General features: G+C 42.2%; 2 protein-coding genes across 3 annotated transcripts in view; one reads left to right on the plus strand and one right to left on the minus strand.

The window, feature by feature from the left end:
- The window catches only part of Dbt (dihydrolipoamide branched chain transacylase E2), a 38,812-nt gene extending 33,470 nt beyond the window's left edge, over positions 1–5,342 (minus strand). The window contains exons 1-2 of the mRNA XM_070007818.1: positions 5,245–5,342; positions 1,306–1,412 (exon numbers count right to left, since the gene is read on the minus strand). Of these exons, the coding sequence (XP_069863919.1) occupies positions 1,306–1,356 (51 nt within the window). The 5' untranslated portion in view covers positions 1,357–1,412; positions 5,245–5,342. The remainder of the gene's footprint in view (positions 1–1,305; positions 1,413–5,244) is intronic.
- Positions 5,343–5,406: 64 nt separating this feature from the next.
- Positions 5,407–27,161, plus strand: Rtca (RNA 3'-terminal phosphate cyclase). Of its 2 annotated transcripts, XM_070007819.1 has the most exons (11): positions 5,407–5,608; positions 5,736–5,836; positions 7,732–7,875; positions 10,002–10,125; positions 11,721–11,779; positions 13,739–13,880; positions 14,208–14,332; positions 15,435–15,493; positions 18,894–18,988; positions 25,116–25,220; positions 26,841–27,161. In XM_070007819.1, exons 1-11 carry the CDS (start codon positions 5,564–5,566, stop codon positions 26,940–26,942), a joined length of 1,101 nt encoding a protein of 366 aa, XP_069863920.1. In that variant the 5' UTR covers positions 5,407–5,563; the 3' UTR covers positions 26,943–27,161. The 2 variants fall into 2 exon arrangements, with proteins under 2 accessions (XP_069863920.1, XP_069863921.1); XM_070007820.1 differs by lacking the exon at positions 5,407–5,608 and having other exon boundaries at positions 5,747–5,836; positions 7,717–7,875.

A 27,161-nucleotide genomic window follows, 5' to 3' on the forward strand; every position in this document is an offset into this window, starting at 1 on the left:
GAAAACTGGAAGGGGCGCTGTGGCTCAAGTGGTAGAGGGCTAGCCTTGAGTTGAAGAGCTGAGGGACACGCCCAGGCCCAGAGTTCAAGCCCTACAACCCACCAAAAAAAGACCAAATGAACTGCTGAAATAACAAATGTTCATGATGATGAGCCATGTAATCAGTGCCAGCTGTTACCTAATTTTGGTATGCTATCTGTATAGATGCTTAATTTTCTACTTGTTAATTTTGGTTTTTAAAAGTTACAGATTAAAAATTACTTCATATACATGCAAATGTAGGTTAACTGGACCGTATTTAGGCTGGTGCCAAGCTTCCGTGCAAACATCAAGAGTATGCTTACATAAACCAAATTACAAACCTAGGCTTTATGATATAGGCTATTATTCACTCTTATGCTTCAATATCCTTGTGTTACCATTCTAAATAGTGCAGGCAATTGTCACATAATGATATATTATAGGGCATATTGTATGTCTTTTCCCATCCCAACATTTCACTTGCTGAGTTGTAATTGTGTCTCCCTCTCCTCTGCCCCCAGTACTAGAATGCAATCTGACTTACATTTGTGTTCTGAGTGTCCAGCCTAGTAACTGCTACACACAGCAGGTCCTAGACGGCCAGAAATCAACCAACCACTGCATAAACCTCTAGGGAAATGGGTTTGTGTGGGTGATGAAGCATCCAAGAAGAAGAAGAAAAAAAATAAGATGTGTAAATGGGATGAAACAGTCTCCTTACTGGGATCTCTAGGTATTTGCTATTACAAGTCTGAGAAAGGAGTCACTGAAGGGGGAAAGGAGACAGGACACGGGAGCGAGTTACAAACCAAATAAATGAAATGTAACTCTGTCTATTCCTCAAGGGAATGGCCAATCTCTTCCTCTAGTCTAAATTCTCTGAAGTGAGGGGTCATTAGTACCGAGGGTCAGTAAACTATGGGAGCTCAACAAATGCCCTCAGTATGCCTGGCCTTTCACAATGCCTAGTACTCTGAAAGAGATCAACGAAAGGTTAGCAGGTGAAAGGCAGGCTTGGCCTTGGTGGGGGGGGGGGGGCGCGCGTTAATAAAGCGAGTGCGGTTACCTAATCCGGCCGGGGTTAGGGGAGGGGGTGTTTCCGGACACCCCCGCTCCCCCCCCCCCCAGCCCGCGCCTGCGGAGCCCTTCCCTTTGCATTCCTTCCCCCACCTGTCCATCACGCGCGGCCCGCACCCCAGGCGCTCCCAGGCGCAAAGTAACTCGCCGCTTTCGGATGACTCCGAACAAATCATCCCAACTCGAGATCCACCCGAGCCTGCTTACCAGCTGCCCGGCGTTCCGGCTCCAGGTCCTGAGAACACGCACTGCAGCCATCTTACTCCGGAAACCGCTCGGGCACTGCGGCTGGAGAGAAGCCTCCTCACAGCGGCCTATCAAGAGACGCGAGACGCACCTCCCTCAGCGGCCAATGGGAGAGCGCAGGAACGAGCCTCCTACTCCGCCGCCAATCAGGGAGAGGGGACGGCCGGAACTGCCCACCAGGAAGCCAATCGGAGAGCTGGAAGAATCCACGCCTCCCACCTGGCTGCTAACCCGGGAGCTGAGCCGGCAGAGAGCCACCCACCCCGACCTCCATCCCCGGGAGGCGGTGAAGAGTAGGGGGCCGAGGGAAGGACGACTCGGTGGGAACCACTCAGACTTAAGTTCGGGGGTGGGGATGGGGTGTGCTTCAGTGTTCAGTGCAGGTGCATCAGCAATAATCTTTTAAATCCTTGTGAGGGGGAAACAGAGTGTGTTAAGGGAACACACAGGAGAAAGTTGGGGTGAAAGCCCGGGTGGTAAGAAAACATTTTTGGTGTTCTGTCTACCGTGATTATAGGAAAAGGAAACGATTTCATACTTTGTTGCAAGGCTCTGGAGTACTTGTTTCTTAGCTCGATATGGGAACACTTGCCGGGAATTAGCACCTCTTACTCCCGTTAAGTGGTTTGTTATTACTTTAGTTTTATAATGATCTCCTCTCCCCCTTCTCCCCCCCTCCTCTTCTTCTTCCTCTTCCTCTCCTCCTCTATTATTATTTTTTTTAACTGTATTTTTTTTGTCTTTTCTTTTTTGGTACTGGGGATCGAACCCAGGACGTTGCACTTGCTAGGCAAGCGCTTTGCCACTGAGCTATATCCCAGCCCTCCTCCTCTATTATTATTATTACTATTATTATTAATGTACTAGGGCTTGAACATAGGGCCTAGTAGCTGTCTCTGAGCTACTCTGCTAAAAGCTAGCACTTTACTACTTGTGCCACACCTCAACTTCTGGCTTTTTTTTTTTTTTTTTTTTTTTTTTTTTTTTGCCAGTTCTGGGGCTTGAACTCAGAGCCTGGGCACTGTCCCTGTTCAAGGCTAGCACTTTACCACTTGAGCCACAGAGCCATTTCTGGCTTTTTCTGTGTATGTGGTACTGAGGAAGAGAACCCAGGGCTTCAAGCATGCTAGGCAAGCATTTTACCACTAAACCACATTCCCAGCCCATTCTGGCTTTTTTTTTTTTTTTTTGATGGTTAATTGGAGATTAATCTCACAGACTTTTCTTCCGTGGGGCTAGCTGTGAACTGTGATCATGAGTTGGAGCCAGGCTTGAGCTACATAGAGAGTTACTTCACAGTGAGACTGGGATACAGAGTGGCCTCACCTCAAAAAACATGCAAAAACAAAACAAAACAAACTGGTCTGAAGATGCAACTTAATTGCAAGGGTTTGTATTCCTAGCACGGGAAGGGGTGAGAAAGACCAGTTTTATCAGGCAATCTTTTTTTCTGCACAGGAATCAACTATAAAACAGATTTCTAGAAACATCTAGAATGACAATACCATTCTTTTTTTCTTACATCAGAATGAAAATTCAGTATATCTTTTCTTTCCAAGACCTGGAGATATCTCACCTGTCCATCTGTCAGGAGTGAAGCTCTTGGTGACGCTAAAGCTTTTGGCTAGCCAATAGCACTTTGACTATTAGATACTATCTATAGTACTACCTATAGTCCCATATTAGTGGAACTGTTGAGACAGGACATGTTTATTTTCAACTTTACCCTACATAATGCAAGATTGTTATGCATTTTGTCACTGGACAAAACACATCTATCAGCTGTGGAAGGGAGTAGTATATCATTGGCTTAATTCTTTGCCCCCAATTTAGTAATTGTAAAATGGCATTATGGTGTTAGCTTCTCTAATTATTAATACCGTTAAATATTTTCCTGTTTGTTGACCACTCTTAAAATGCCTGCTCATGCTTTTCACCCATTTTTCTTTTATTGTGGGTGTTTTTGTTGATGAGTGGTTTACTTGTGGAGCTCCCTCAAATATGCTGTGAGCCCTGTAGATTTTATGGCAACTTTTGGCTTAAGGTCTCATTTACATATATGCACAATAACCTTAAATTTTTAACTTCATATGATTTCATTTTTCACAATACTTGGGTTATTCCAGCTTTGGGGCTATGAAACATTTGGATACAAACATTTGGGGAATGTGTTTTCTTTTCTTTCTTTTTCTTTTGTCTGTTGTGAGGATTCAACTCAGGGTCTAGGTACTGTCCCTGAGCTCTTTTGCTCAAGGCTAGTGCTCTACCACTTTGAACCACAGAGCTATTTCCGGTTCTTGTGAGTGAGTGAGTGTGTGTGTGTGTGTGTGTGTGTGTGTGTGTGTGTGTGTGTGTGTGTGTAATTGGAGATAAAAGTTTCATGGCTGGGTGCCAGTGGCTCACACCTGTAATATTAGATACTCAGGAGGCTGAGATCTGAGGATCGTGGTTCAAAGCCAGTCCAGGCAGGAAAGTCCATAAGACTCTCATCTCCAGTTAACCACCAGAAAACTAGAAGTCTCAATGTGCCTCCGGTGGTATAGCACTAGTCTTGAGCTGAAGAGCTGAGGGACAGCGTCCGGGACGAGAGTTCAAGCTCCATGACCTACAAAAAAATATGTAAGAGTCTCAAGGACTCTCCTGTTCAGGCTAGCTTTGAACCAGGATCCTCAGGTCTCAGCCTCCTAAGTAGCTAGGATTATAGGTGTGAGCCACCAGTGCCTGGCTTCTACATGTTTTCATTTCTCTTAGGTTTATGCCTTGAGGAAGTATTGCTAGGTAATGAGGTCATTGTTATGTGGTGTGTGTGTGTGTATGTGTGTGTGTGTGCGCGTGCAAGTGAACTCAGGGCCTGGGCACTGTCCCTTAGCTTTTTTGCTCAAGGCTGGTTCTCTATCACTTGAGCTACAGCTCCACTTTTGTCTTTTGTATTATTGTATGGATGGATGACATTGCAGCACTGTAACTGATTACTTCTACATCTTTCCATTTTACCTCCAATTGCTTCAGGGTATTAACTTCAGGGTATGAACTACCTTCTTCTGCACGTGCGTGCGCACACACACAAATATATATTTGTTACTCAGTTAAGGCAGGAATTGAGTCACCAGCAGGAATCAAGAAGTTTGTTGTTGTTTCTACCTTTGATAAGCCCTGTACTGTTCTTGGAGTCAACTAATTCTCTCTGACAGATCTGAACAGCCAGGTCCTTTTATCTGCAGGCTAGTACCTTGATTTATTAACACTCCTGTCTTATCCTTTCTCCTTGAAGGACTGTGACCTATTTGGCTGGCAACAGACCAGGGCTTTGAACTGAACAGAGCTTTGAAGGAAAGGCTCGACTCCCTTCCTTTCTCTAGCTAAGACCCATTTCACATCTTATCTATGTCCCGCCACGAGTTACTTTCATAACAACCCCCATCAGACAACTCTAGTGATCCCTTGGGACTCATTACACATATCCCAGCCAGTAAGCAAGGGAGAATCTCAAGCTTGGCTGAAGACCACTCTGCAGGTATTTCTCTAACCTATGCTAATGTTGAGCTGTCTTTTTGTCTGTCCTCTGTGCCTTTTGAATCTAACACTGTCCACCTATGCAAACACCCCCCCCACACACACACACGCGGGGTAATTGAGGAGCAAAGGTATCACTCAATGCACAAGGGCACACGCTTTGGAAGACAGGCTGCAGAGAGCTCGAATCCCACAATACTCAGGTGCATTGTAGGGAGGGTCTAGACTTCTCCCGTGTGGTTAACTCTTAAGAGTCTGCAGCTCTGGGTGGGCCAAACCCCTGGAGAGAATAAGACAGATCACGATTATCAAGAAAGCAAATAAGGCTCAAGCGTGCAGGACAACGGAAGGATAGGTTCACAGTCGGAAAGGCTTCTCACAACCTACAGCTTCCAGGGTGTCTTCGGGTCCAAGTTCTCCAAGCCCAGGCAGTGCGGAGTCCGAGGGGGAAACAGAACCACAGCGAACACACCCTCCTTCGGCGCTGGCAGTGCGCGTGCGCACTGGCTACCGGACATCCGCCCCCACGGTCCCGGGGATTCGTTTCCGCGGAATCCATTTCCGGTGGCACCTCTCCTTCCGCCTCCCGGCTCCACCGTGCATCCCGGGGCGCTGACCGGAGCTGTGGGAACTCCGAGGGCGGCTGTTCTTTTTCCTGCTTGGGCGAAGGCGCGGTTGCAGCGGGCCGGGTCCCTGGGTGCCCCCCATGGCGGGGCAGCGGGTGGAGGTGGACGGCGGGATCATGGAAGGGGTGAGTGCGGGGCTGGAGGCCGGGGCTGCGCCCCTCGGGGCTGGGATGGGATGGGGGGGGGTCTCTCCTGGCGGCGGGGTAGGGGGAGGTCCTCACGCCCCTTCTCTCCGCACCCGGTTCTTGGCAGGGCGGCCAGATCCTCAGAGTCTCCACAGCCCTGAGCTGTCTGCTGGGCCTCCCTCTGCGGGTGCAGAAGATCCGCGCGGGCCGCAGCACGCCCGGCCTCAGGTAATGCGCGCTGCCCTGGGGAGCAGGGACGGCGAGGCCCGACAGATCGCAGGGCTGGGGCCTGGGGATGGGAGCGAGGGGCGGGCCGCCGCACCCCGGGCGTGGGAACAGGGGAGCCCAGGCGGGGAATCTGAGCCCCCCGCCCCTGTGCAGGGGTGTGGTGGGCCTCGGCTTCGCTTTCCTGGCCAGGGGCCTGATGGTGCAGCCTGGCAAGCCTCAAGGAGTGAATACAGAAATAGGCTCGCTCAGGTAGCCGTTGTGTGTTGTTTGCCCAAGAATCTGTCTTTTAGAGTGTGTCCCCAGCTCCATTGGGCATTCCACGTATTTGAAGGTAAGCTAGGTCAGGGCAGAACCGTCTCTAAGGCCACTTGTAAACCACTGCATTCTGTGCTTCTGCGCGTTTTGGAATCCCAGAACAGGTGAGGATCCCAGGAATTGTTCTTAAGGCCTTTTCATTCAGATCTCCAGGAAGATGTGAGTACGACCAGAATGAACTGTTGTAGGGAGGGAAGTATATTGACATTTGACAGGGCTTGCCACTAGCAACATTTTCAGGTATTTTATGCGCCTGTTAGAAGAGCGCCCAACGGATCTCTTTGTGTGTATTTTCTATATATATTCCATTTCAACTTTCCCGTTCTCTTAGTGTTGTTTGTTTGTTTGGTGTGTGCCAGAACTGGGTCTTGAACTCAGGGCCTGGGCATTGCCTCTTAGATTCTTCACTCAAGGCTGGCACTCTGCCAGTTGAGTCACAGCTCAACTTGTGGATTATTAATTGGAGATAAAGGTCTCACAGACTTTTCTGCCCAGGCTGACTTTGAATGGTGACCCTCAGATCTCAGCCTCCTGAGTTACAGGCATGAGCCACCAGTGTCTAGAGACATCTATCTATCTATCTATCTATCTATCTATCTATCTATCTATCTATTTATCTATCTATCTTTATCTGTGTCTGTCTGTCTGTATGTATGTATGCATTTATGTATGTATGTATGTATGTATGTATGTTTTGGAGGCTGAGAGAGTCCAGAGTCAAGGTGCTGGCAGGGTTGTTTTTCCTGGGCCATAAAAGGAAGATCCGTTCAATGCCTTGGTGATGGAATTCCTCTTGTGGCCCTTTCGCAGAGTGGTTTTTTTTTTTTTTTGTCGGTCGTGGGACTTGAACTCTGGGCCTGGGCGCTGTCCCTCAGCTCTTCAGCTCAAGGCGAGCGCTCTACCACTTGAGCTACAGCGCCACTTCCGGTTTTCTGGTGGTTTATTGGAGATAGGAGTCTCACGGTCTCTCCTGCCCGGACTGGCTTTGAACCACGATCCTCAGATCTCAGCCTCCTGAGTAGCTAGGATTACAGGCGAGAGCCACCAGCGCCCGGCACGCAGAGTGGTTTCTTTATGGACCCTGTTGATCATGTTTCTCTATATATCCTACTCTCTTTTAATAAGGACCTCAATTAAATTTTAAGACCCTCCTTTAAAATTAAGTCCTATTTCTAGCAGTCCCATTCTGATGCACTGTGGTTTGGGAGTTCAGCACACAAAGTCAAGGGAACACAATTTACGCCATACAGGTGTCATAGAGAGTTCAGTGAATGAGAGCAAACTGGTGGCTCTTAGGTAGTTTTACTAGTGTATTTCCTTTGAACCCTTATAATTTTCAGCAGTTCATCAGTGTGTGTTCATAGCAAAAATAACTGGTCTTGAAGGGAACAAAAAAAAATGCTACCTAATAGTAGTTAATGTAGGTACATAAAAAAAAAACCACATGAAGCTTGGCTATTGAAGATGTAGTATATACTATATTTAGGCCTTGCTGTTTCACAGTTTTATAAATGTGGCATAAAATGTGGGGAGAAGGCAGTCTGAATGCACACGTTTTGATGCAGTATTATGACCTGAAGGCCTCAACATTTATCTGGACTGGAAATGGTTCGAGATTTGTGTGGTGGACAACTAGAGGGAGCAGAAATCGGCTCCACAGAAATAGCCTTCACGCCAGAGAAGATCAGAGGTGGAATCCATACAGCAGACACCAAGACAGCAGGGTATGTATCACTTACATGGAATGTAAGTATAGATCTTAGTGTTAGGCCTGTTTCAAAGCTAGATTCTGTCTATTAGATATATTACTGAACCTCTCTTGGCTTCAGTTTTTTTACTTTTATGATGTAGATAAAATATCTTTTAAAGCTAAAGACAATGGATATAAAAATTTAGGTAGCTAATTGTTCACTTACAGCCATTACTATCTCTGGAATATTGTTTTGTTGAAACATGATTTCCTATATAGGCCATACTGGCCTCCAGCTTGAGTTCCTTCTTCTTTAGTTCCTTGAATGCTGGCATTAATGACATGTGCCATCATATCATGATATATGCAGAATGTTATTTTGCGTGTAGTATGAAGTGGCATTCTTTCTTTTTTTGTGAGTCATGGGGCTTGAATTCTGGGCCTGGACGCCGTCCCTTAGCTCTTCAATTCAAAGCTAGTGCTCTACCACTTGAGCCATAGCACCATTTCTGGTTTTCTGGTGGTTAATTGGAGATAAGAGTCTCACAGACTTTCCTACCTGGGCTGGCTTTGAATCTCGATTCTCAGATCTCAGCCTCCTGAATAGCTAAGATTACAGAAGTGAGCCACTGGCACCCGGCTTTTTACTTTTCACTATTAAAAATTGAATACTTCAAATTTTCTTGAGTTTGTATGTTCTGTCGTCATTGTATTGTGACGTACAGCTGACTATGAATCATACTTCTTTTAATTGAGGTATTTTTAATGTCTTTTAATTTTTTTGGTGTTGCTGAGGACCAAGTTAGGTGTTTATCCAGTGAGGTCTCCCTCACCCCAGGCCAGCTCTTTATTTTCTTGATTTAAAAAAAAAAATCTCATTGGAAAATAGGACAAGGGTGCTCATTGGTAAAGCACCTGCTTATGATATTGAGGGCTATTTTTTTTCCCAAGAAAAACAATATTTAACAATTGAGTTTTTTTTTTTTTTGTTTTTTTTTTGGTCCAGTTGTGGGGCCTGAACTCTGGGCCTGGGCGCTGTCCCTCAGCTCTTCAGCTCAAAGCTAGCGCTCTACCACTTGAGCTACAGCACCACTTCCGGCTTTTTTTTTCTTTTTGCTTATGTGGTGCTGAGGAATCGAACCCAAGGCTTCAGGCATGCAAGGCAAGCTCTCTGCCACTGAGCCAACTTCCCAGCCCACAATTGAGTTTTTTTATGTTTATCCCCCCCCCTTTTTTTTAATGTCAATTTGGAGGTTGTATTCAAGGCCTATCTGCTGTCTGTCCCTGAGCTTTTTGTACTCAAGCTTAGTGCTCTACCACTTGAGCCATAGCCCTGGCTTTTGGTAGTTAATTGGAGATGAGAGATTCACAGGCTTTCCTGCTCAGTCTGGCTTTGAACCACTGTGCTCTGGCCTCCTGAGTAGCTAGGATTACAGGTGTGAGTCACCAGTGCCTGGCCTTTTTTTTTTTTTGGTCATTTGTGGGGCTTGAACTCTGGGTCTGGGTTCTGTCCCTCAGCCCTCAGCTCAAGGTTAGTGCTCTACCACTTAAGCCATAGTGCCACTTCTGGTTTTCTGAGTGGTTTATTGGAGATAAGAGTCTCATGGACTCTCATGGACTTTTCCTGCCTGGACTGGCTTTGAATCACGATCCTCAGATCTCAGTCTCCTGATTAGCTGGGATTACAGGCGTGAGCCACTGGTGTACAGCCATTTTTTTATCTTTTTCTAATGATGCCTACTTCCAGTGATAAATGTGGAAAAAGGAATTACAAGTTACTTTTTCTGAGCTAGTTGGCTGATGGATTCTGTTGCCAACTTCTACCCAAATTCTATTTCCTAGGAAATTTGGCAAAATAGAAAATGGGCCTAGAAACCTGATGCCAGGATTGCTTTTATTTTTCTCTTGTGCTGGGTACCAAATCAGGGCCTTACAGCTGCTGTCAGGCACTCTGTCACCCAGCAATTGTAGCCAGGTTTGTGTACCATCTAAAGCCAATTTTTCCTATAATGAAAGACTGATTCTGAATTTTGCCCATCAGACACTGGAGTGTTTTGTTTTAACTTCTCGGTTGTCTGTGCTTCAGGTGATATGTAATAAAAGAACTTTTTGAGACTTTGAAAAGACAGTTCAGCTAAGCCTGTTCTGCCTTCTCCTCAGGAGTGTGTGCCTCTTGATGCAGGTTTCAATGCCCTGTGTTCTCTTCGCTGCTTCTCCATCAGAACTTCGTTTGAAAGGTGGAACTAATGCTGAAATGGCCCCCCAGATCGATTACACCATGATGGTGAGGGCTGAATCTCCAGTCTCTGTTCCAACATGTCTTAAGTATTTTATGTATATTGATTCCTGTTATCTGATGATATTGATTCATATTATTGATTCATGTTATCTAAAAGGGAAGAGAATTATATTTAAGATTGTATTATATGTTAAAGTGATATACATAGTGAATTTTTAAAACCTGAAGTAAAATGATATAAATTAAATCAGTTATTTTATTTTTGCTGGTCCGGGAGCTTGAACTCAGCACCTGGACTCTGTCCCTGAGCTTTTCTGTGCTCCAGGCTATTGTCTACCACTTGAGCCATTTATTGTTTATTGGAGCTAAGAGTCTCATGGACCTTCCTCCCTGGGCTGGCTTTGAATTGTGATTTTCAGCCTCCAGAGTAGCTAGGGTTACAGACATGAGCCACTGGTGCTTGGCAGATCAGTTATTATTTAAATCAGGCATTTAATAAATCTAAGAATTACAATTGGGAAGGAAGCTTAAACTATCTTCCAGTGACAAAACTCAATACTAGCATGCTTGAAAAGTATGCATCTTTCTTTCTTTACCTCTTTCTTTACCCCTCTCTCTTTTTTCTTCCTTCCTTCCTTCCTTCCTTCCTTCCTTCCTTCCTTCCTTCCATTTCTCTCTTTCTCTCTCTCTCTCTCTCTCTCTCTCTCTCTCTCTCTCTCTCTCTCTCTCTCTCTCTCTCTCTTTCTCTCTTTCTCTCACATCATGGGGCTTGAACTCAGAGCTCTTTCACTCAAGGTTAGCACTTTACCACTCTGAGCCAGCTTTACTTCTGGTTTTCTGGTGAATAATTAGAGATTAGAGTCTCATGGACTTTGCTTCCCTGTCTGGCTTTGAACTGCGATCCTCAGATCTAAGTCTCCTGAGTAGCTAAGATTACAGACATGAGCCATCAGTGCCTGGCTGCATATTTTACTTAATCTGAAAATCTGAAAAGCAAACTTCTAAAATCTGAAACTTTTTCAGTGTCTGAACTCAGGGCCTGGAGCTCAGGCTTACTTGACTTGCTTATTCATGGATGGTACTCTACCACCTGAGTTATGCCTCTAGCCTACCTTTTTTGGAAATGGCAGTCTGTGACTTTTTTTGCTCAGACTGGTTTTGAACTTTAGTCATCCAGATCTTAGCCTTGTGAGTAGCAAGGGTTTATAGGTCTTGAGCCACTGGTGGTATTACTTAGTAATTTCACAGAAACTACTCTGTCTAAATATTATAGAATACATACCCCAGTTTCTTCAAGTGTACTTCATATTGAGAAGAGTCAGTAAATATTGACCGTGGAGAAGAATAACAACTGGGTCAAATAGGTTAGATTGTGATACTTTTCTTTATCAGTCTTGTCCTGCTCTGATTAAATACTAAACTTTACCTTTAGTGACATACCTGGTCTTTTTGTTGTTGTTGTTGTTTTGTTTGTTTGTTTACTTGAGAAAAGGTGCTAGTATAAATATTTTGATGTCACTGTTTACCTGTAACACCTAATCACTGGTTTGGTGCAGAATACTTTTGATTTAACGGTTGTACTTGTTGAGCCAGTGAATATTAGTGGCTACAGTAACATCTGATTTTTTTTTTTTTTTTAGGTCTTCAAGCCAATTGTTGAAAAATTTGGTTTTAAATTTAATTGTGACATTAAAATGAGGTAAGTTATACATTTTCTAGCCCTTCTGATGTATTACATGTGCTAAAAATAAATGGAAAAGTTAGACCTTAGAGGACTGTCACTCTAATATGCCTATATTATACTTGATTGTTCAATTTCTTGTAGGAAATCATTGTACTTTGGTCTTAACAATAAGCTGCAGGGGGATGGGATGTTGACAGCAGCTGCATGTGATATTCGTTTGTTTCCTGGGAGAAATATTACAAAGGAATATCTACCTAGGGCAGCTTCACATCTAGTGTTACCCATGCTCCTGCAAAGATAATGATAATGCTAGGTACACAGCTAGGCTTATCACTATGGGGGCCTTAAAAGAGATTTCCACAATGTAGTCTGGTATTTTCCTCAGACACATAGTAAGCATACAGGTTATTTTTCTTTGAAGCTTCCCCTCTGTTACACAGTAACACCTTTAAATTTCTTGGTTTAGTATGTAAGTGCTGCTCTTGACCTCCTTTCAGCTTCATAATTTTCACTGGTCCTTAAATGCTTTGGACTTTCTTTATTCATGTTATTATCCCCCTGCTCTTTTAAACATTATAAATCCTGTATACTTTAAAAATGAAAATGGCAATTTCTTGTTTGGACTGCCCAAAGGTATGCCTTAATTGGAATTTACATCTGAGCTGCTATTTTAATACTTTCTTTTTGGGGGGGGTGTGTCATCTGAGCTGCTATTTTAATAGTGTGTGTGTGTGTGTGTGTGTGTGTGTGTGTGTGTGTGTGTGTGTGTGTGTGTGTGTGTGTGTGTGTGTGTGTGTGTGTGTGTGTGTGTGTGTGTGTGTGTGTGTGTCAGTTGTGGGTCGTGAACTCGGCCTGGGCGCTGTCCCTGAGCTCTTCAGCTCAAGGCTAGCACTCTACTACTTGAGCCACAGTGCCACTTCTAGTTTTCTGGTGGTTAATTGGAGATGAGTCTCACAGACTTTCCTGCTTGGTTGGCTTTGAATTGATATACTCAGAGTAGCTAGGATTACAGGCCTGAGCCACTGGTACCCAGCTTTTAATACTTTCTTACAGCCCTCCTCCTCTTCTAGCATGGTGTCTTGGAGCCATCCCCCTTCCAGATAGAGAATTCCTTAAGATAAGAGCACTTCAGTTCTTAGCATCTGTGATAGGATTAATGACACTAAATAACGGAGTTAGAATTTGGTTGGTGTTCAGCTACTTAAGTGTTCATCAGATATTTATTTGCCCATCAGTCATTGTTTCAAACCCTAGAAAATAGAAACAAAACAGATCCAGACATCAGAGAACTTCTGTTGTAAAATAGCACTGTCAATAGAACTTTCCACACTGAGAAGTATGTATCCTTTTTATGGTGTCTAGTGGGATAGTCACTAAAAACTTATTTCTTCTTTTTTGATAGTACTGGGTTTGAACTCAGGGCCTCACACTTGCTCAGCTGGTGTTCTACCACTTGAGCTATCCTTTGAGTCTGGCCTTTTTTCTGGTTATTTTGGAGATACAATCTCATGGACTTCTCTTCCTGGAATGATTTAGAACTGAGATCTTATAGATCTCAGCCTCCTGAGTAGCTAGGATTACAGATATGAGCCACTAGCCCCTGGTCCAAATGTAAATCTTGAGCCCTTAAAATAAACTTTATGTATTTCAGAAGCTGATTTTTTTTAAATTCTTACTTAATTTCCTTTATTTTTATTTTAAAATCTACTTTTTTGTTGTTGGGGATGGAATCTAGGGCCTCACAGATGTTAAATATACACTGTTCCAGTGAGCTGTTCTTCCAGCCTAATATTTTCCTTAATGTGAATAGTCATATGTAACTTGGGGCCACTGTATAGGTCAGAAGAGACCTAAAATACTATTTAGGACTTTCCATGAATTATATCTTGGGCATCATTCACATTATTTTTGATGTCATATTGGGGTTCACTTTGGTTGTATGGTCAGTTTATGTGGGTGTTACGCTCTCCATAGGGGCTATTACCCAAAAGGAGGTGGCGAAGTGCTCGTGCAGATGTCTCCAGTTAAACAGTTAAACCCAATAAATTTGACTGATCGTGGCTCTGTGACAAAGATCTATGGGAGAGCGTTTGTTGCTGGTGTTCTGCCATTTAAAGTAAGTTGTCTGAATGTTCTTAGATGTGTTTTTACACTTTGGTAAGTATTATGTCATCTAAGTTTTGAAACTAATGAGATTTTTTTGTTTGTTTGTTTTCTTTTGGTAGTACTTGGGCTTAAACTCAGGACCTTGCTATTAGTAGACAAGTGATAGAACTTATTTTTTTATATGCCTTTTCATTAAGTTTTTCCTAAAATTTACTCCTCTCTCTAGTCTTGAAAATTGAATAATTAAATAATGAATGTAAAAGCTATTTTATGTGACTTTGAAGGCTTGAAAACAATTGTCCAAATTTTTCTTTTTTTTCCTCACTTGCCAAAATAGGTAGCAAAAGATATGGCCGCGGCAGCTGTGAGATGCATCAGAAAGGAGATCAGAGATCTGTATGTTAACATCCAGCCTGTTCAGGAGCCCAGAGACCAAGCGTTTGGCAATGGCAGTGGAATAATGTGAGAAATAGACCTTTCTTAGGCATAGTTGGAAGACCTGAAGTAATTTTCCTGTTTCAAGATGTAAGATGTGCTTGATCAATTTAGAATTTGAAGAGGGCATATTTTTACCTACCTGAAACAATATTATTAATTAAGATGAATACTCTAGCTGGGTCTGGGGTGATGCATGCCAGTAATCCCAACTACTTGGGAGGTTGAGGCCAGAGGATTGTGAGTTTGAGTCTAGCCTGTACTACATAGCAAGATTTCACTTCCAAAAAGAGATTATTCTGGATTTTGTTTTTAAAGATGGGCAATCCTTGAGACTTCTTTCTTCCTTTCTTTCTTTTTCTTTCTTTCTTTCTTTCTTTCTTTCTTTCTTCTTTTTTTTTTTTATTGTCAGACTTGGGGCTTAAACTCAGGGCCTGGGTTCTGTCCCTGAGCTCTTTTGCTCAAAGCTAGTTCTCTACCACTTTGAGCCACAGCTCTACTTCTGGTTTTTAAGTGGTTTGTTAGAGATTAAGAGTCTCATGGTGACTTCTGGCCAGGCTGACTTTGAACTGTTACCCTCAGTTCTCAGACTCCTGAGTAGCTAGAATTACAGGTGTGAGCCACTGGTGTCTGACATAGTCCCTGACATAGTCCCTGAGCTTTTTGTGCTTAAGGCTAGCACTTGGCCATTTGAGCTACAGCTTCACTTTTGGCTTTTTTGGTAGTTAATTGGAGATAAGCATCTCATGGGCTTTACCTGTCTGGGCTGGCTTCGAATCACAATCCTCAGATGTTAGCCTCCAAAGGATCTAGGATTACATGAGAATCCATGCTGGGTAGATCCTCATTATTTTTGTAAGCTCTCCATAGCTATTGCATTCTGTATCCATGGATTCAAACAACTATTGATCAAAAACGTTTGAAAAAAAATTGTGTCTGTACTAAACATGAATGGACTTATTCTTTGGGTAATATCATAACTGTTTCGTATATACATTGTGTTAGGTATAAGTAATCTGTAGATGATTTAAAGTCTAAGAGGTGATATACATAGTTTAGGTGTAAATATGACACTATTTTATATAAGGGATTTACAACATGAATAGTAATACTTCCTTTCTTTATATAGCATTGTTGCTGAGACATCCACTGGCTGTTTGTTTGCTGGATCAGCACTTGGCAAACGAGGTATGGACAAAGGGAATCTATAACAGTTCCCGATACTCAAGTAGGAGTATTAGCTGTTGGGAGTAGAGTATTATAAAGAATGACAGAAGACATATTTAGAAGGATAAATTAACTAATTGTGTTTTAAACTTCACATCTTTTTCCTAGTTTCCTACTTTGAAAGTTTTCAAACCTATTGGAAAAATGACTTGTTGGCCTAGTCATGTGTATTCCTGTCCCCAGGTACAGTGGCTGTGCATCCTGTGTGTCCTGAGCCTTTCCAATGTTAGGTTGCAGACACTATACCTCACTTCTAAGCACTGTAGCATGTATGTCCAAACAATGTAGTGACCGTGGCATTTTTATACCAGAAGAATTTGTCTGTTAGAGACAGACATATGGGACACACTTCGACCTAATAAGACTAACACATAAATATTTTAGGTCAATATGTATTTTTTTTCTCTTTAAGTACACATAGCATTTAGCTGTCACAACTGTTTTGTCTTTTGATACAGAATACTCTCTGTTCCCCCACCCACACCTTTTTTTTTTTTCTATTTCTTCCCTGGACATTTTGAAAAGCCCAGGCCTTTTTTCATGGGATTTTTCCACTGTTTCAATTTGTCTGGTAATATCATGATTAGATTGGGATTAAACATTTTTAGAGTGTTGCATAGGTGATTTCATATATACTCTAGTGCATTGCATCAAGGCAGGGGAGGTAATAGTTTATGCCTTCTCAGTAAGACCAGATGTACACGTGGGTAAGTGTACACCACTGTCTACTGTACATGTTCCTTTTTCCTGTATGATTAACAGGTAGTCTGAGAAAAATCCCTTGAGATCACTTGACTGTGCTGTTCTCACACAATTTACATGCATTGATGATTCTTCCCTGCACTAGTTCTGTGGTGCTAATTGGGAAATGCTGATTTTTGTTTTTTGGGGTTTTTTTTTTGTTTGTTTGTTTTTGTGAGACAGTGTCTTAATGTGTAGCTCAGGCTGACCTCAAGCTTGTGATCTTCCTGCCTCAGCCTCCCAAGTGCTACAATTAAATCATTGAATATTTTCAGGAAAAGGAAATCTGTCCAAGGGTCTGATGGGGGGTTACAGAAAGACAAGAGTAAAGATGGTAACAAGTAATTTTACAGCATTTTAGATAATACTGTGCAGGAAACAGCTTCATGGTGTGGATTTTTCACTTTTCAAATAATTTTAGAACCTATCATCTTTTCCTTCTCTGAGTTTCTGTTGGGTATGCAGTTTATATTATACTTTGGAACTTAGCACCTGTCTGTGCTCTAATCAGTGGAGGATGGTTACAGAACCTTAACTGTTCTCAAGGGGTTGGAGCTGCAGCTCAGTTGGTAGAGCGCTAGCCAGTGAGCAAAAGCATCAGGTATTGAGGTTGAGTCTCAGTCTCAGATCTGAAAAGAACCTTAACTATTCTCTAGTATGTTACTTTCTTTTTATGTTTTATCAGCAAAAGGGCCAGCAATATTGGGTGTTCAATACTAATATTATTAATAGCCTATTATGTGTGATCTTGATAATGGCTACTTTATAAATGTTACCTTATTTCTGTTACAGCCTTTCAACGTAGTTATCATTGTCTTTTCTAGCTGAAAGTGGAACTGTAAGACACTAAGTAGCTCACTCAAGTGTGGGGGTGGGGCAGGGGATAGCTCACTGGCAGAGAATGTAGCATGCACCAGACCTTGGGTTTAGTCCCTAGAACCAAAAAATTAAAAGTCAAGATCTATAATAACTCTAAATCATTCTTTTTAGTCATATAATGGCCAACTGATGATGTAAAAGTAGGGAGTTTAAATTCTGATAATATCTGCTGTAAGGGAAGAATTAAAATTCTGAAAATTTTAGTTTTCTGGAAAAGTTTAATGTATGTATAGAGAGAGTAGATAATAATTGTATATGTGTGTATATGTGTGTGTAAAAAAGCATATATATATGTAAATTTGCAAGAATTTGAAGCAGAAACAAAATTAACCACAGTATAAGTACTTAAGACATTTTCTTTTGAGGCCAAGGATTTTTTTTAGGCATATAACCTTAAAAAGATAGTTGGAAGCTGGGTGCCATTGACATGCCTATAATTGTAGTTACTCAAGAGGCTGAGATCAGAGGATCACAGTTCATAGTCAGCCTTGGCAGGAAAGTCAGTGAGACATCTCCAGTTAATCACCAGAAATGCTAGAAGTAGAGCTGTGGCTCAAGTGGTAAAGTGCTAACCTTCAGCACAAAAGCATCCAGGCCCTGAGTTCAAGTCCCGATTCTAGCATTAAAATTTTTTTAAAAGTTGGATATTCCACTATTTCTGATAAACTTAGTTTGTTTTCATTGTTGTACTAAAGATTTATATAGAAAGGTAGAAAGTAAATAGAGCAAGAGGTAAATATTCTGACTTATGTTCAAAATAAGCTAATATCTGTTCACATATTTTTAGTTAGACGTCTTTATGTTTATTCTTTTTGGTTTTTGAGACCCTGTCTTACATGGTAGCCAGGCTAGATTCCATCTTGGTATCCTCTTCTAATAATATTTAAAGCCAGAATTGCAAGCATTCACCATCAAGTCTAACCATCTTTTCAAGTCTTTAAAGGGAATAAAACTTTTTTTCTTTTTCTTTTTGCCAGTTCTAGGGGCCTGGGCACTGTTCCTGGGCTACTGCTGATGATTCTTTTTTTTACTCAAGGCCACTAGAACCACAGCTCCACTTCTGGCTTTTTCTGTACTTGTGGTACTGAGGAATCGAACCCAGGGCTTCATGCATGCTAGGCAAGCACTCTACCACCGAGCCACATTCCCAGCCCTCATAGGACTAAATCTTAAAAATAGTCATTCTACTATCTGTTCTTTCTTAAATAATACGTAGTATCCTGACTTTAAAAGTTTTTTAATTCTCATGTAATTGCCTATAGACTAAAGGTAGCTTAGATAAGTTTTAAAAATTTGAAGTTACAAACTGATATAATAATTAGTAATTTTTAAACAGACACAAAGCAAATTTTCCATCACTAGTATATTTGAAAATAAAATGCATTTCCTTGTAGCTGGCTCACACCTCTTATCCTAGGTACTCAGGAAGCAGATATCTTTGAAGTTGGGAGCCATTTTGGGCAGGAAAGTCTTTGAGACATTGTCTCCAATTAAATAGCAAACAGCAGAGCTGGGGTGTGGTTCAAGTGATAGAGTGCTAGCTATGACCAAGAAAACTGAACAGAAAGCCAAATGAGAGCTTGAGGCTCTGAGTTCAAGCCCCTCTGTCAAGCTTTAGGCTTATTTTAACTGTTGTGTGGGATAAAGTCAGAAGCCTGACACATTATATCAGTGCTACCTGGGGTGTATCAAACTGTTGGCCTTTTGGTAATTTGGGGTTTTTACATTATTCCTGTCTTAGGCGTGAATGCAGACAAGGTTGGAATTGAAGCTGCTGAGGTGCTGCTGGCAAATCTTAGACATGGTGGAACTGTGGATGAATACCTGCAAGACCAGGTAATGACATTGAACACTTGGTAATTACATCAATTGTACACTTTTGTTGTTGTTGTTGTTGTTAGTCATGGGACTTGAACTCAGGTCCCGAGTATGGTCCCTGAGCTTTTTGCTCCAGGCTAGCAAAAGCTAGCAAAAGCTTCTAGTTTTTGAGTGGTTAATTGGAGATGAGTCACAGGGACTGCTGGCTGGAGGTGGCTTTGAACTGCAAATTCTCAGATCTCAGCCTCCTGAGTAGCTAGGATTATGGGCATGAGCCACTGGCACCAGGCTTCAAACGTACATCTTGATCACTGACACTCACATACTGACTAACAAGCCCTATTTCAGTCATTTCTTACAGTTTTCTGGGAATATAATCTTCATACTTCAGTCTTCATCTTACTTGACCTTTCTTCAGTATTTGGCACAATTGCTAAAGAAGTACTTTAATTTCTGAAATACCCTTAGTTTCCTTTCTCGCAGTTCATTATATGCTAGTTGTTGTTTTGTTTTATTTTTTTTTCTGTGCTAGAAATTGAATCCAGGGCCATAGGCATGCTAGGCAAGACAGAACTTTTTTGTGTGTGTACGCTGGTCCTGAGACTTGAACTCAGAGCCTGGACATTGTCCCTGAGCTGCTTTTGCTCAAAGCTAGCACCCTACCACTTGAGCCACAGCACTACTTCCAGCTTTTTTGGAATACTTTATTGGAGATAAAAGTCTCATAGACTTTCCTGCCTGGGCTAGCTTCAAACAATGATCCTCAGATCTCAGCCCTCCTGAGTAGCTAGGATTACAGGCGTGAGCCACTGGTGCCCAGCTAAGAAAGAACTTTACTACTGTAGTTTACCCCACTTCAGTGAACTCTTCCCTTCACTCCTTCCCTCCCTCCCTTCCTCCCTCCCTCCCTTCCTCCCTCCCTTCCTCCCTCCCTCCCTATCTCCCTCCCTTCCTTCCCTCCCTCCCTTTTTCTCTCTGTTTCTTTTTTCTTTTTCTCTTTTTCTTCTCTCTCTCTCTCTCCTTTCCTCCTTCTCTTTCATTTATTCTTTTTTTTTATTGTGAAAATATTATACAGAGGGGTTACAATTACATGAGCAAGGTAATGAGTACATTTCTTATCAAGCATTGTTGCCTCCTTTGTTTTCCCTTCCCATCCCTTCCCATCTCCTCCCCCCCCCCCACCAAAGTTATAAGGTTCATTTTTCAACATAACATCTTACACATCTCATTGTTGCAATGGGTCCACCTGTATCCCTATTTAAACAATTTGTTTTTTCCCTTCCCCTCCCCAAATTATACCAACATCAAATGCAGTGAAAACAGGAGTTTTACCGTGGGTGAGGGACATACAAAGCAACAAAGAAATCATCTTACAAATATGTTAGAAACAATAGCAAGAAAGAAAAACCATTTGAGTCCTTATCTTGGGGTTCATTTTGCCTAACATCAACTTCTCTGACCGTTTCTGCTTGTCTCAGACATATACTAGTTATTGCAAATAAGGGAAACCATGGGACCTATGTTTCTTTGAACCTGGCTTACTTTACTTAATATTTTTTCCAAGTCTTTCCATTTCCTAACAAATGGGGCAATGTCATTCTTTCTGATGGAGGCATAGAATTCCATTGTGTATATATACCACATATTTTTTGATCCATTCATCTACTGAGGGGCATCTGGGTTGGTTCCATAGCTTAGCTATGGTAAATAATACTGCAATAAACATAGTTCTGCTGGTACCTTTAGTATGGTCTTGTTTGTGATCATTTGGGTAAATGTCCAAAAGTGGGATTGCTGGGTCATAGGGGAGCTCTATGTGGAGTCTTTTGAGGAAACTCCATACTGCTTTCCAAAGTGGGTGAACAAGTTTACACTCCCACCAACAATGAAGTAAGGTTCCCTTCTGTCCACATCCCCTCCAGCATCTGTTGCTCTTAGAGTTCTTGATTCTAACCAATCTAACTGGGGTGAGGTGGTATCTCAATGTTGTTTTGATTTGCATTTCTTTTATGGCTAGAGAGGTTGATCATTTCTTCATGTGTCTATTGGCCATCCTTCTTTCCTCTTCAGAGAAATTTCTCTTTAAGTCTTTAGCCCACTTATTTATTGGGCAGTTGTTTCTTTGAGGATTTGTTGTTGGGGGATTTAATTTTTTGAGTTCCAGGTATATTTTAGATATGAGACTCTTGTCCCTTGTATGGCTAGTGAAGATCTTCTCCCAATCCGTGGGCTTTCTATTGATCTTGCTAGCTATGTCCTTTGCCATGCAGAAGCTCTGCAACTTCATGCAATCCCATTTGTCCAACCTTTCTTTGATTTGTTGTGTTTCCGGGTCTCTATTCAGAAAATTTCGGCCTATGCCAAGGAGACCTAGGGTTTCTCTATTCCATCCTGTAATGTTTTCATGATGTCTTCTTTGACTCCTAGATCTTTGATCCATTTGGAGTTGATTCTGGTGCAGAGTGATATATAAGGATCTAGCTTTAGTTTTCTACAAGTAATTAACCAATTTTGCCAGCACCATTTACTGAAGAGGCTGTCTTTCTTCCATTCTAATTTTTTAGCTCCCTTATCGAAGATTAGATCCCTATAGGTCTGTAGGTTCATTTCTTTTTCTTTTTCTTTTTTTTTTTTGTCGGTCGTGGGGCTTGAACTCTGGGCCTGGGTGCTATCCCTCAGCTCCTCAGCTCAAGGTGAGTGCTCTACCACTTGAGCTACAGCGCCACTTCCGGTTTTCTGGTGGTTTATTGGAGATAGGAGTCTCACAGTCTCTCCTGCCCGGGCTGGCTTTGAACCGCGATACTTGGATCTCAGCCTCCTGAGTAGCTAGGATTACAGGCGTGAGCCACCAGCGCCCGGCCTGTAGGTTCATTTCTGGGTTTTCAATTCTATTCCATTGGTCCTGAGGTCTGTTTGTGTGCCAGTACCAAGCTGTTTTGATTATTATGGCTTTGTAGTAGAGTTTCTTTCATCTATTCTTTTCTCAAGTAGTTATACTAAGGGGTTTCAGTTTAACATATGAATATGAATTTATGAGTACAATGCATCTTTTTTTTTTGTTTTTTTGCTAGTCCTGGAGCTCGAACTTAGGGTCTGGACTCTGTCTCTGAAGTTCTTTTGTTCAAGGTTAATGCTCTACCACTTGAGCCACAGCACCACTTCCTGCTTTTTCTGGGTAGTATAGGAGATAAGAGTGTCACGGACTTTCCTGCCAGGGCTGAAAACCGTGATCCTCAGATCTCAGCCTGTTGAGTAGCTAGGATTATAGGCATGAGCCAGCAGTGCCTGGCTCCAGCAGGAATCGAGATCAGTGTCACCCTTTCCATCATTCTCCTCCATCTGTCCCAATACACTCATCCCCTCGAGTTACCTGGTTTCATTTCACATATATACACTGAATATTATTATTGTATTTGCCCATCCTTCCTCTCTCTGCTATTCTACCCCCCTCTCCTGGCATCACCCCTCAACAACACATATTCATAGTTCTGGTAAAAAATATATTTCTATCCGGGCGCTGGTGGCTCACGCCTGTAATCCTAGCTACTCAGGAGGCTGAGATCTGAGGATCGCGGTTCAAAGCCAGCCCGGGCAGGAGAGACCGTGAGACTCCTATCTCCAATAAACCACCAGAAAAACCGGAAGTGGCGCTGTAGCTCAAGTGGTAGAGCGCTCGCCTTGAGCTGAAGAGCTGAGGGACAGCGCCCAGGCCCAGAGTTCAAGCCCCACAACCGACAAAAAAAAAAAAAAAAAAAAAAAATATATATATATATATATATATATATATTTCTAAAAGTAGACTTCTGACTTAACTTCCAGGGTTGGAAGTAGCATTCTGCAACATGAGCCAAACCCCCATCATTTTTTCCTTTAGTTTTCTTTTGAATTGGAAGATTACTAAATCAAGCCTGGATGGTGATTCTCTTGTTTGAATATCAAATGTAGCTGGTATGACAGGCATGCACTACCATGTCCAGTTTTATTAATGGAGAAAGGTTCTTACTAACTTTTTGCCTGAGCTGACCTCAAACCTTGTGAGTAGCTGGGATTACAGGTGAGAGCCACCATGCCTGTCCCTTTACCTCTGGTTCTGAAGAACTCCTCTGGTCAGGCTCATAACTATCTGATTTCACTCCCTTGGTGATTTTCTTCACTCTCATGGTTTAAGTACCATCTGCATGCTGCCCAGATTAATCACTGCCCAGGCTCTCTCCTAATTCCTTCCTAGTTATAATCCCCCAGCCATCAATATGGATATGTCTTACCCTTCCCACATGTAAGACTCACTCGCAACAGGTGCTGTGGAGTATTTCTGAATAGACGCTTTCTCCCTCATATTTTCCCTTTCCTTTTTCTTCCATCTCCTCCACCTTTCCCTTTTCTTTTCTTCCTTCTTTTTTTTTTTTTAATTTGAAAACAATTTTGGCCTTGAACTCTCTATCCTCTTAACTTAGCCTCCCTCTCAAGTGCTGGGGTTACAGTTGTGTGCCATCATGCTTGGCAAATAAAACCTTTCCTTTTTACACTTTGCTGTCTGGTGTATTTTCCTCTCTCCCTTTCTTTCTTGCCTTACTTGCAAGTTAGCAGCCTGCTTACACAAACAGGTATTAGCCACTGAGGAGGCTGAGATCTGAGGATTATGATTTGAAACAAGTCTGGGCAGAACAGTCCCTAACTTTTTGGGTTTTTTTTTTTTCTGTTGGTCATGGGACTTGAACTCTGTCCCTCAGCTCTTCAGCTCAAGGTTAGCGCTCTACCACTTGAGTCACAACACCACTTGCGATTTTCTGGTGGTTAATTGGAGGTAAGAGTCTCATGGACTTTCCTGTCCAGGCTGGCTTTGAACGAGATCCTCAGATCTCAGCCTCCTGAGTAGCTAGGATTATAAGCGTGAGCCACTGGTGCCCAGCGAGTCCCTGACTTTTATCTCCAATTAACCAGCAAAACTCAGAAATGGAGGCGTGGCTCAAATGACAGAACAACAGCCTTGATCAGGAAAAGCTGAGGGACAGCGCCCAGGCCCTGGGTTCAAGCCCTAGTATTAGCACCACAAGAAAAGAAAAGGAGAGGGGAGAAGTGGGGAGAGGAGGTTTATTTCAGGCTAGGAGTATAATTCAGTGGCTCGGTGACTGAGATTTTATTATTATTATTTTTGCCTCAATTGCCTAAGCCCCTGGGTTCCATCCCTAGCGTGGAAAAGAAAGAAGTTAATGATTGAATTAACTGTGAGGCTACTCATTAAAATGTAATATTGCAGCTATCAGTGGAGGGGTATATTATGAAATTTTTAACCAGCATATCAAAAAAGTGTGTTTTTATAGTACAAAGGAAAGGTAATTTTGCTTTCAACTCTGGACCTTTCTATTTAAAAACTTTAAAAATTTTTTTAAAAGAAAGCAAAAGGAAGGAAGAAGCGAAGAAAAGAGGAGGGAATCAGTTTTCTGAGGACAATCTCCTCCTTTTTTTTTTTTTTTTTTTTCCACTGGTCTTAGGGTTTAAACTCAAGGCCTGGGCACTGTCTCTAAGCTTTTGTGCTCAAGGCTGGCAGTCTACCACTTTGAGCCACAATGCTATTTACAGCTTTTTGGTAGTTAGTTGGAGAGAAGAGTCACATGAACTTTTCCTGCCCAGGATGGCTTCAAACTGCAAATCTCAGATCTCAGCCTCCTGAGTAGCTAGGATTACAGGCTGAGTAACAGATACTTGCCTAGAATAGTTTTGCTTATGTCTAGTCCCTTGCCTTTTGCCCAGGTTTACTCGCACTCCTAGTAATTCTATATTAGTCTACTCATTCATCTGCTGAAATGTAATTTTAGAATAAGAACTTGTCACATTATATATGCCAGAGATGGCTGTCCTGTCTTAATTAATACATCAAAGTCCCGCTCCATATTTTGCTCTTAAGCATTAATTTTTAAAGTTCCGTGTTGAATATTGCTGCTCAGCACTTCTGACCCATACTGCAAGCTTCGGGTAACACAAATTTCCTGTCATCTTCCAAGGGCTTCTGGAAAGTCAAGAAAGATGATTTTTTTTAACTTTGTTGATTTGGAATGTTTTTTCATTATAGACAGTACTAGAGTTAATTGACTCTTAAGTATTAGTAAATGTGTGACATTTTTGTGTTTGTTCTTTTTTTCCATAGCTAATTATTTTCATGGCACTAGCCAATGGAATTTCCAGAATAAAAACAGGACCAGTTACGCTCCATACACAAACTGCTATCCATTTTGCTGAACAACTAGCAAAGGTGAGTATTCCATTAGAAAGAACAATTAAATTTCATTTTGTTAAACACCCTAACCATTTTTGTCTTCGTTATTTTTCAAATAATGTCTCATGTTTATGCCTGGGTTGGCCTGTACTATGATTGTCCTTTTAGGCTCTCTGTGAAGCTGGGATGAAGATACATGCCATAGTCCAAGCTATTGGTTGATTGGGGTTTGTGGCGGGAGGGTGGAGCAGGGGGTGGGAAGGGGGGAGGGGGGTGTCTCAAACTTCGTGCCTAAGCTGGTTTCTTCTTACTTCTAACTTCTCAAGTGGCTAGGAAAGTAGCTAGCCACTGCACCCAGTTTTCAGTATATTCTTTCTTTGTATGTGTTTGTGTACTAGTCCTGGGGCTTGAACCCAGGGCCTGGGTGCTGTCCCTCAGCTTTTTTGCTCAAAGCTAGCACTTTACCACTTGAGCCAGAACTTCACTTCTGGGTGGTTTGGTGGTGAAGAGAAGATAAGAGTCTTATAGACTTTCCTGCCTGGGCTAACTTGGGGCCATGATTCTCATATCTCAGCCTCCTGAGTAGCTAGGATTACAGGTGTGAGCCACCATATTCGGTTTGGTCATGTTTTAAGTAGTTGACTTGGAATGAGTTCATCTTTCTGGCCTCAGTGTAGACAATTCATCTGTAAAATCAGAGACTCAAGGCTTTTAAGGCTTCATAAACAACTTGAAGCCCAGACTTAAAATGATCCCTTCACTGTTCCTTGTGTTTCCTGTTTGCATCATGTTTGCAGTTTGGAAGGTACGCACATACACATAACCAACTACAAAACCTGGCTTCCTGCTCAGCATTTAGTGCTGTTTGTTTCCGGTAATTGCAGACGCCTGCAGTATCAGCATCCTGCCATGCACACTGGTGGCAGAATCTGCAAACATTACATTCAGTAAGGCCCCACTGATGGCTCTCACATAAGCACACAAAGATTTTAGTCACACACCTGACATCTTTTTACCCCAGACTCAGTCAGCCTCTCAGTTTTGATTTTAAGTCAGCTTTGTTCGATGAACCACATTTGCTTTAGAAACGATCGTGTTTCCAGAACACAGTGACGCAAGTCAAATACTTGAAAAGCCAACTTCAGTTAACAAGTGAAAACGACAGTGGTTAGCCCAATCACGATGAAAGAAGTTAGTCACCACTGCCAGCCCTCCTCCCACCCACCTTCCCACTGCCAGATCTTTTGAATAGTGAATCCAGAGAATTAAATTGTCAAGAGAAAATGAGATTCAGTGATTTCATACTTGACAGATAAAAAATGGACGTCTCAGATCCACATTTTAGAAAAACTTTTTAGAGAAGGGAGACAAACGATGCTTTACTAACCTCAACCAACAGCTGAGATTTCAGAGTTGGAGTTTGTTTTGGTTGTAATCATGGAGTCTGTGATTGAGTGGGTGCAGAGCACAGCCCGTGTATGTTCTGACAAAACCCCCGAAGAAGCAATACATTCTCATAGGTTATCAAGTTCTTCGGCTGCTTCCCACAGTCGGGCTTGCTGTTTGCTTCCTGCCTGCTTACCCTGGCCAGAGTGATGGGTGTTTCTCCATCCTCCTCATTCCCGCTCTAATACTGTAATGCTCTTCTGCTTTCAGGCCAAATTTACTGTGAAGAAGTCAGAAGATGAAGAGGATGCCTCTAAAGACACTTACATTATTGAGTGTGAAGGAGTTGGGATGACAAATCCTTATCTATAGAGTATCTGCCTTGTAAATGGTGTACCTCAGTGACGGACCGCACTCATTCAAAGCATGTTCTTAAAGGACCTGACTAAACTTGGAGATGAAGGATGATGTTCTAGATTTGCTTCACCAGAATCCTACTTGGAATCTCTCCTGTGATACTGACAGTGGCGTAAGATTTGATGGATATGTATGATTTCAGTATTTAAGTATTGAAATAAAAGTTTCTTTGTA

Source organism: Dipodomys merriami, unplaced genomic scaffold (assembly GCF_024711535.1).
Source record: "Dipodomys merriami isolate MVZ:Mamm:240054 unplaced genomic scaffold, mDipMer1.0.p SCAF_7, whole genome shotgun sequence".
Taxonomy (NCBI): domain Eukaryota; kingdom Metazoa; phylum Chordata; class Mammalia; order Rodentia; family Heteromyidae; genus Dipodomys; species Dipodomys merriami.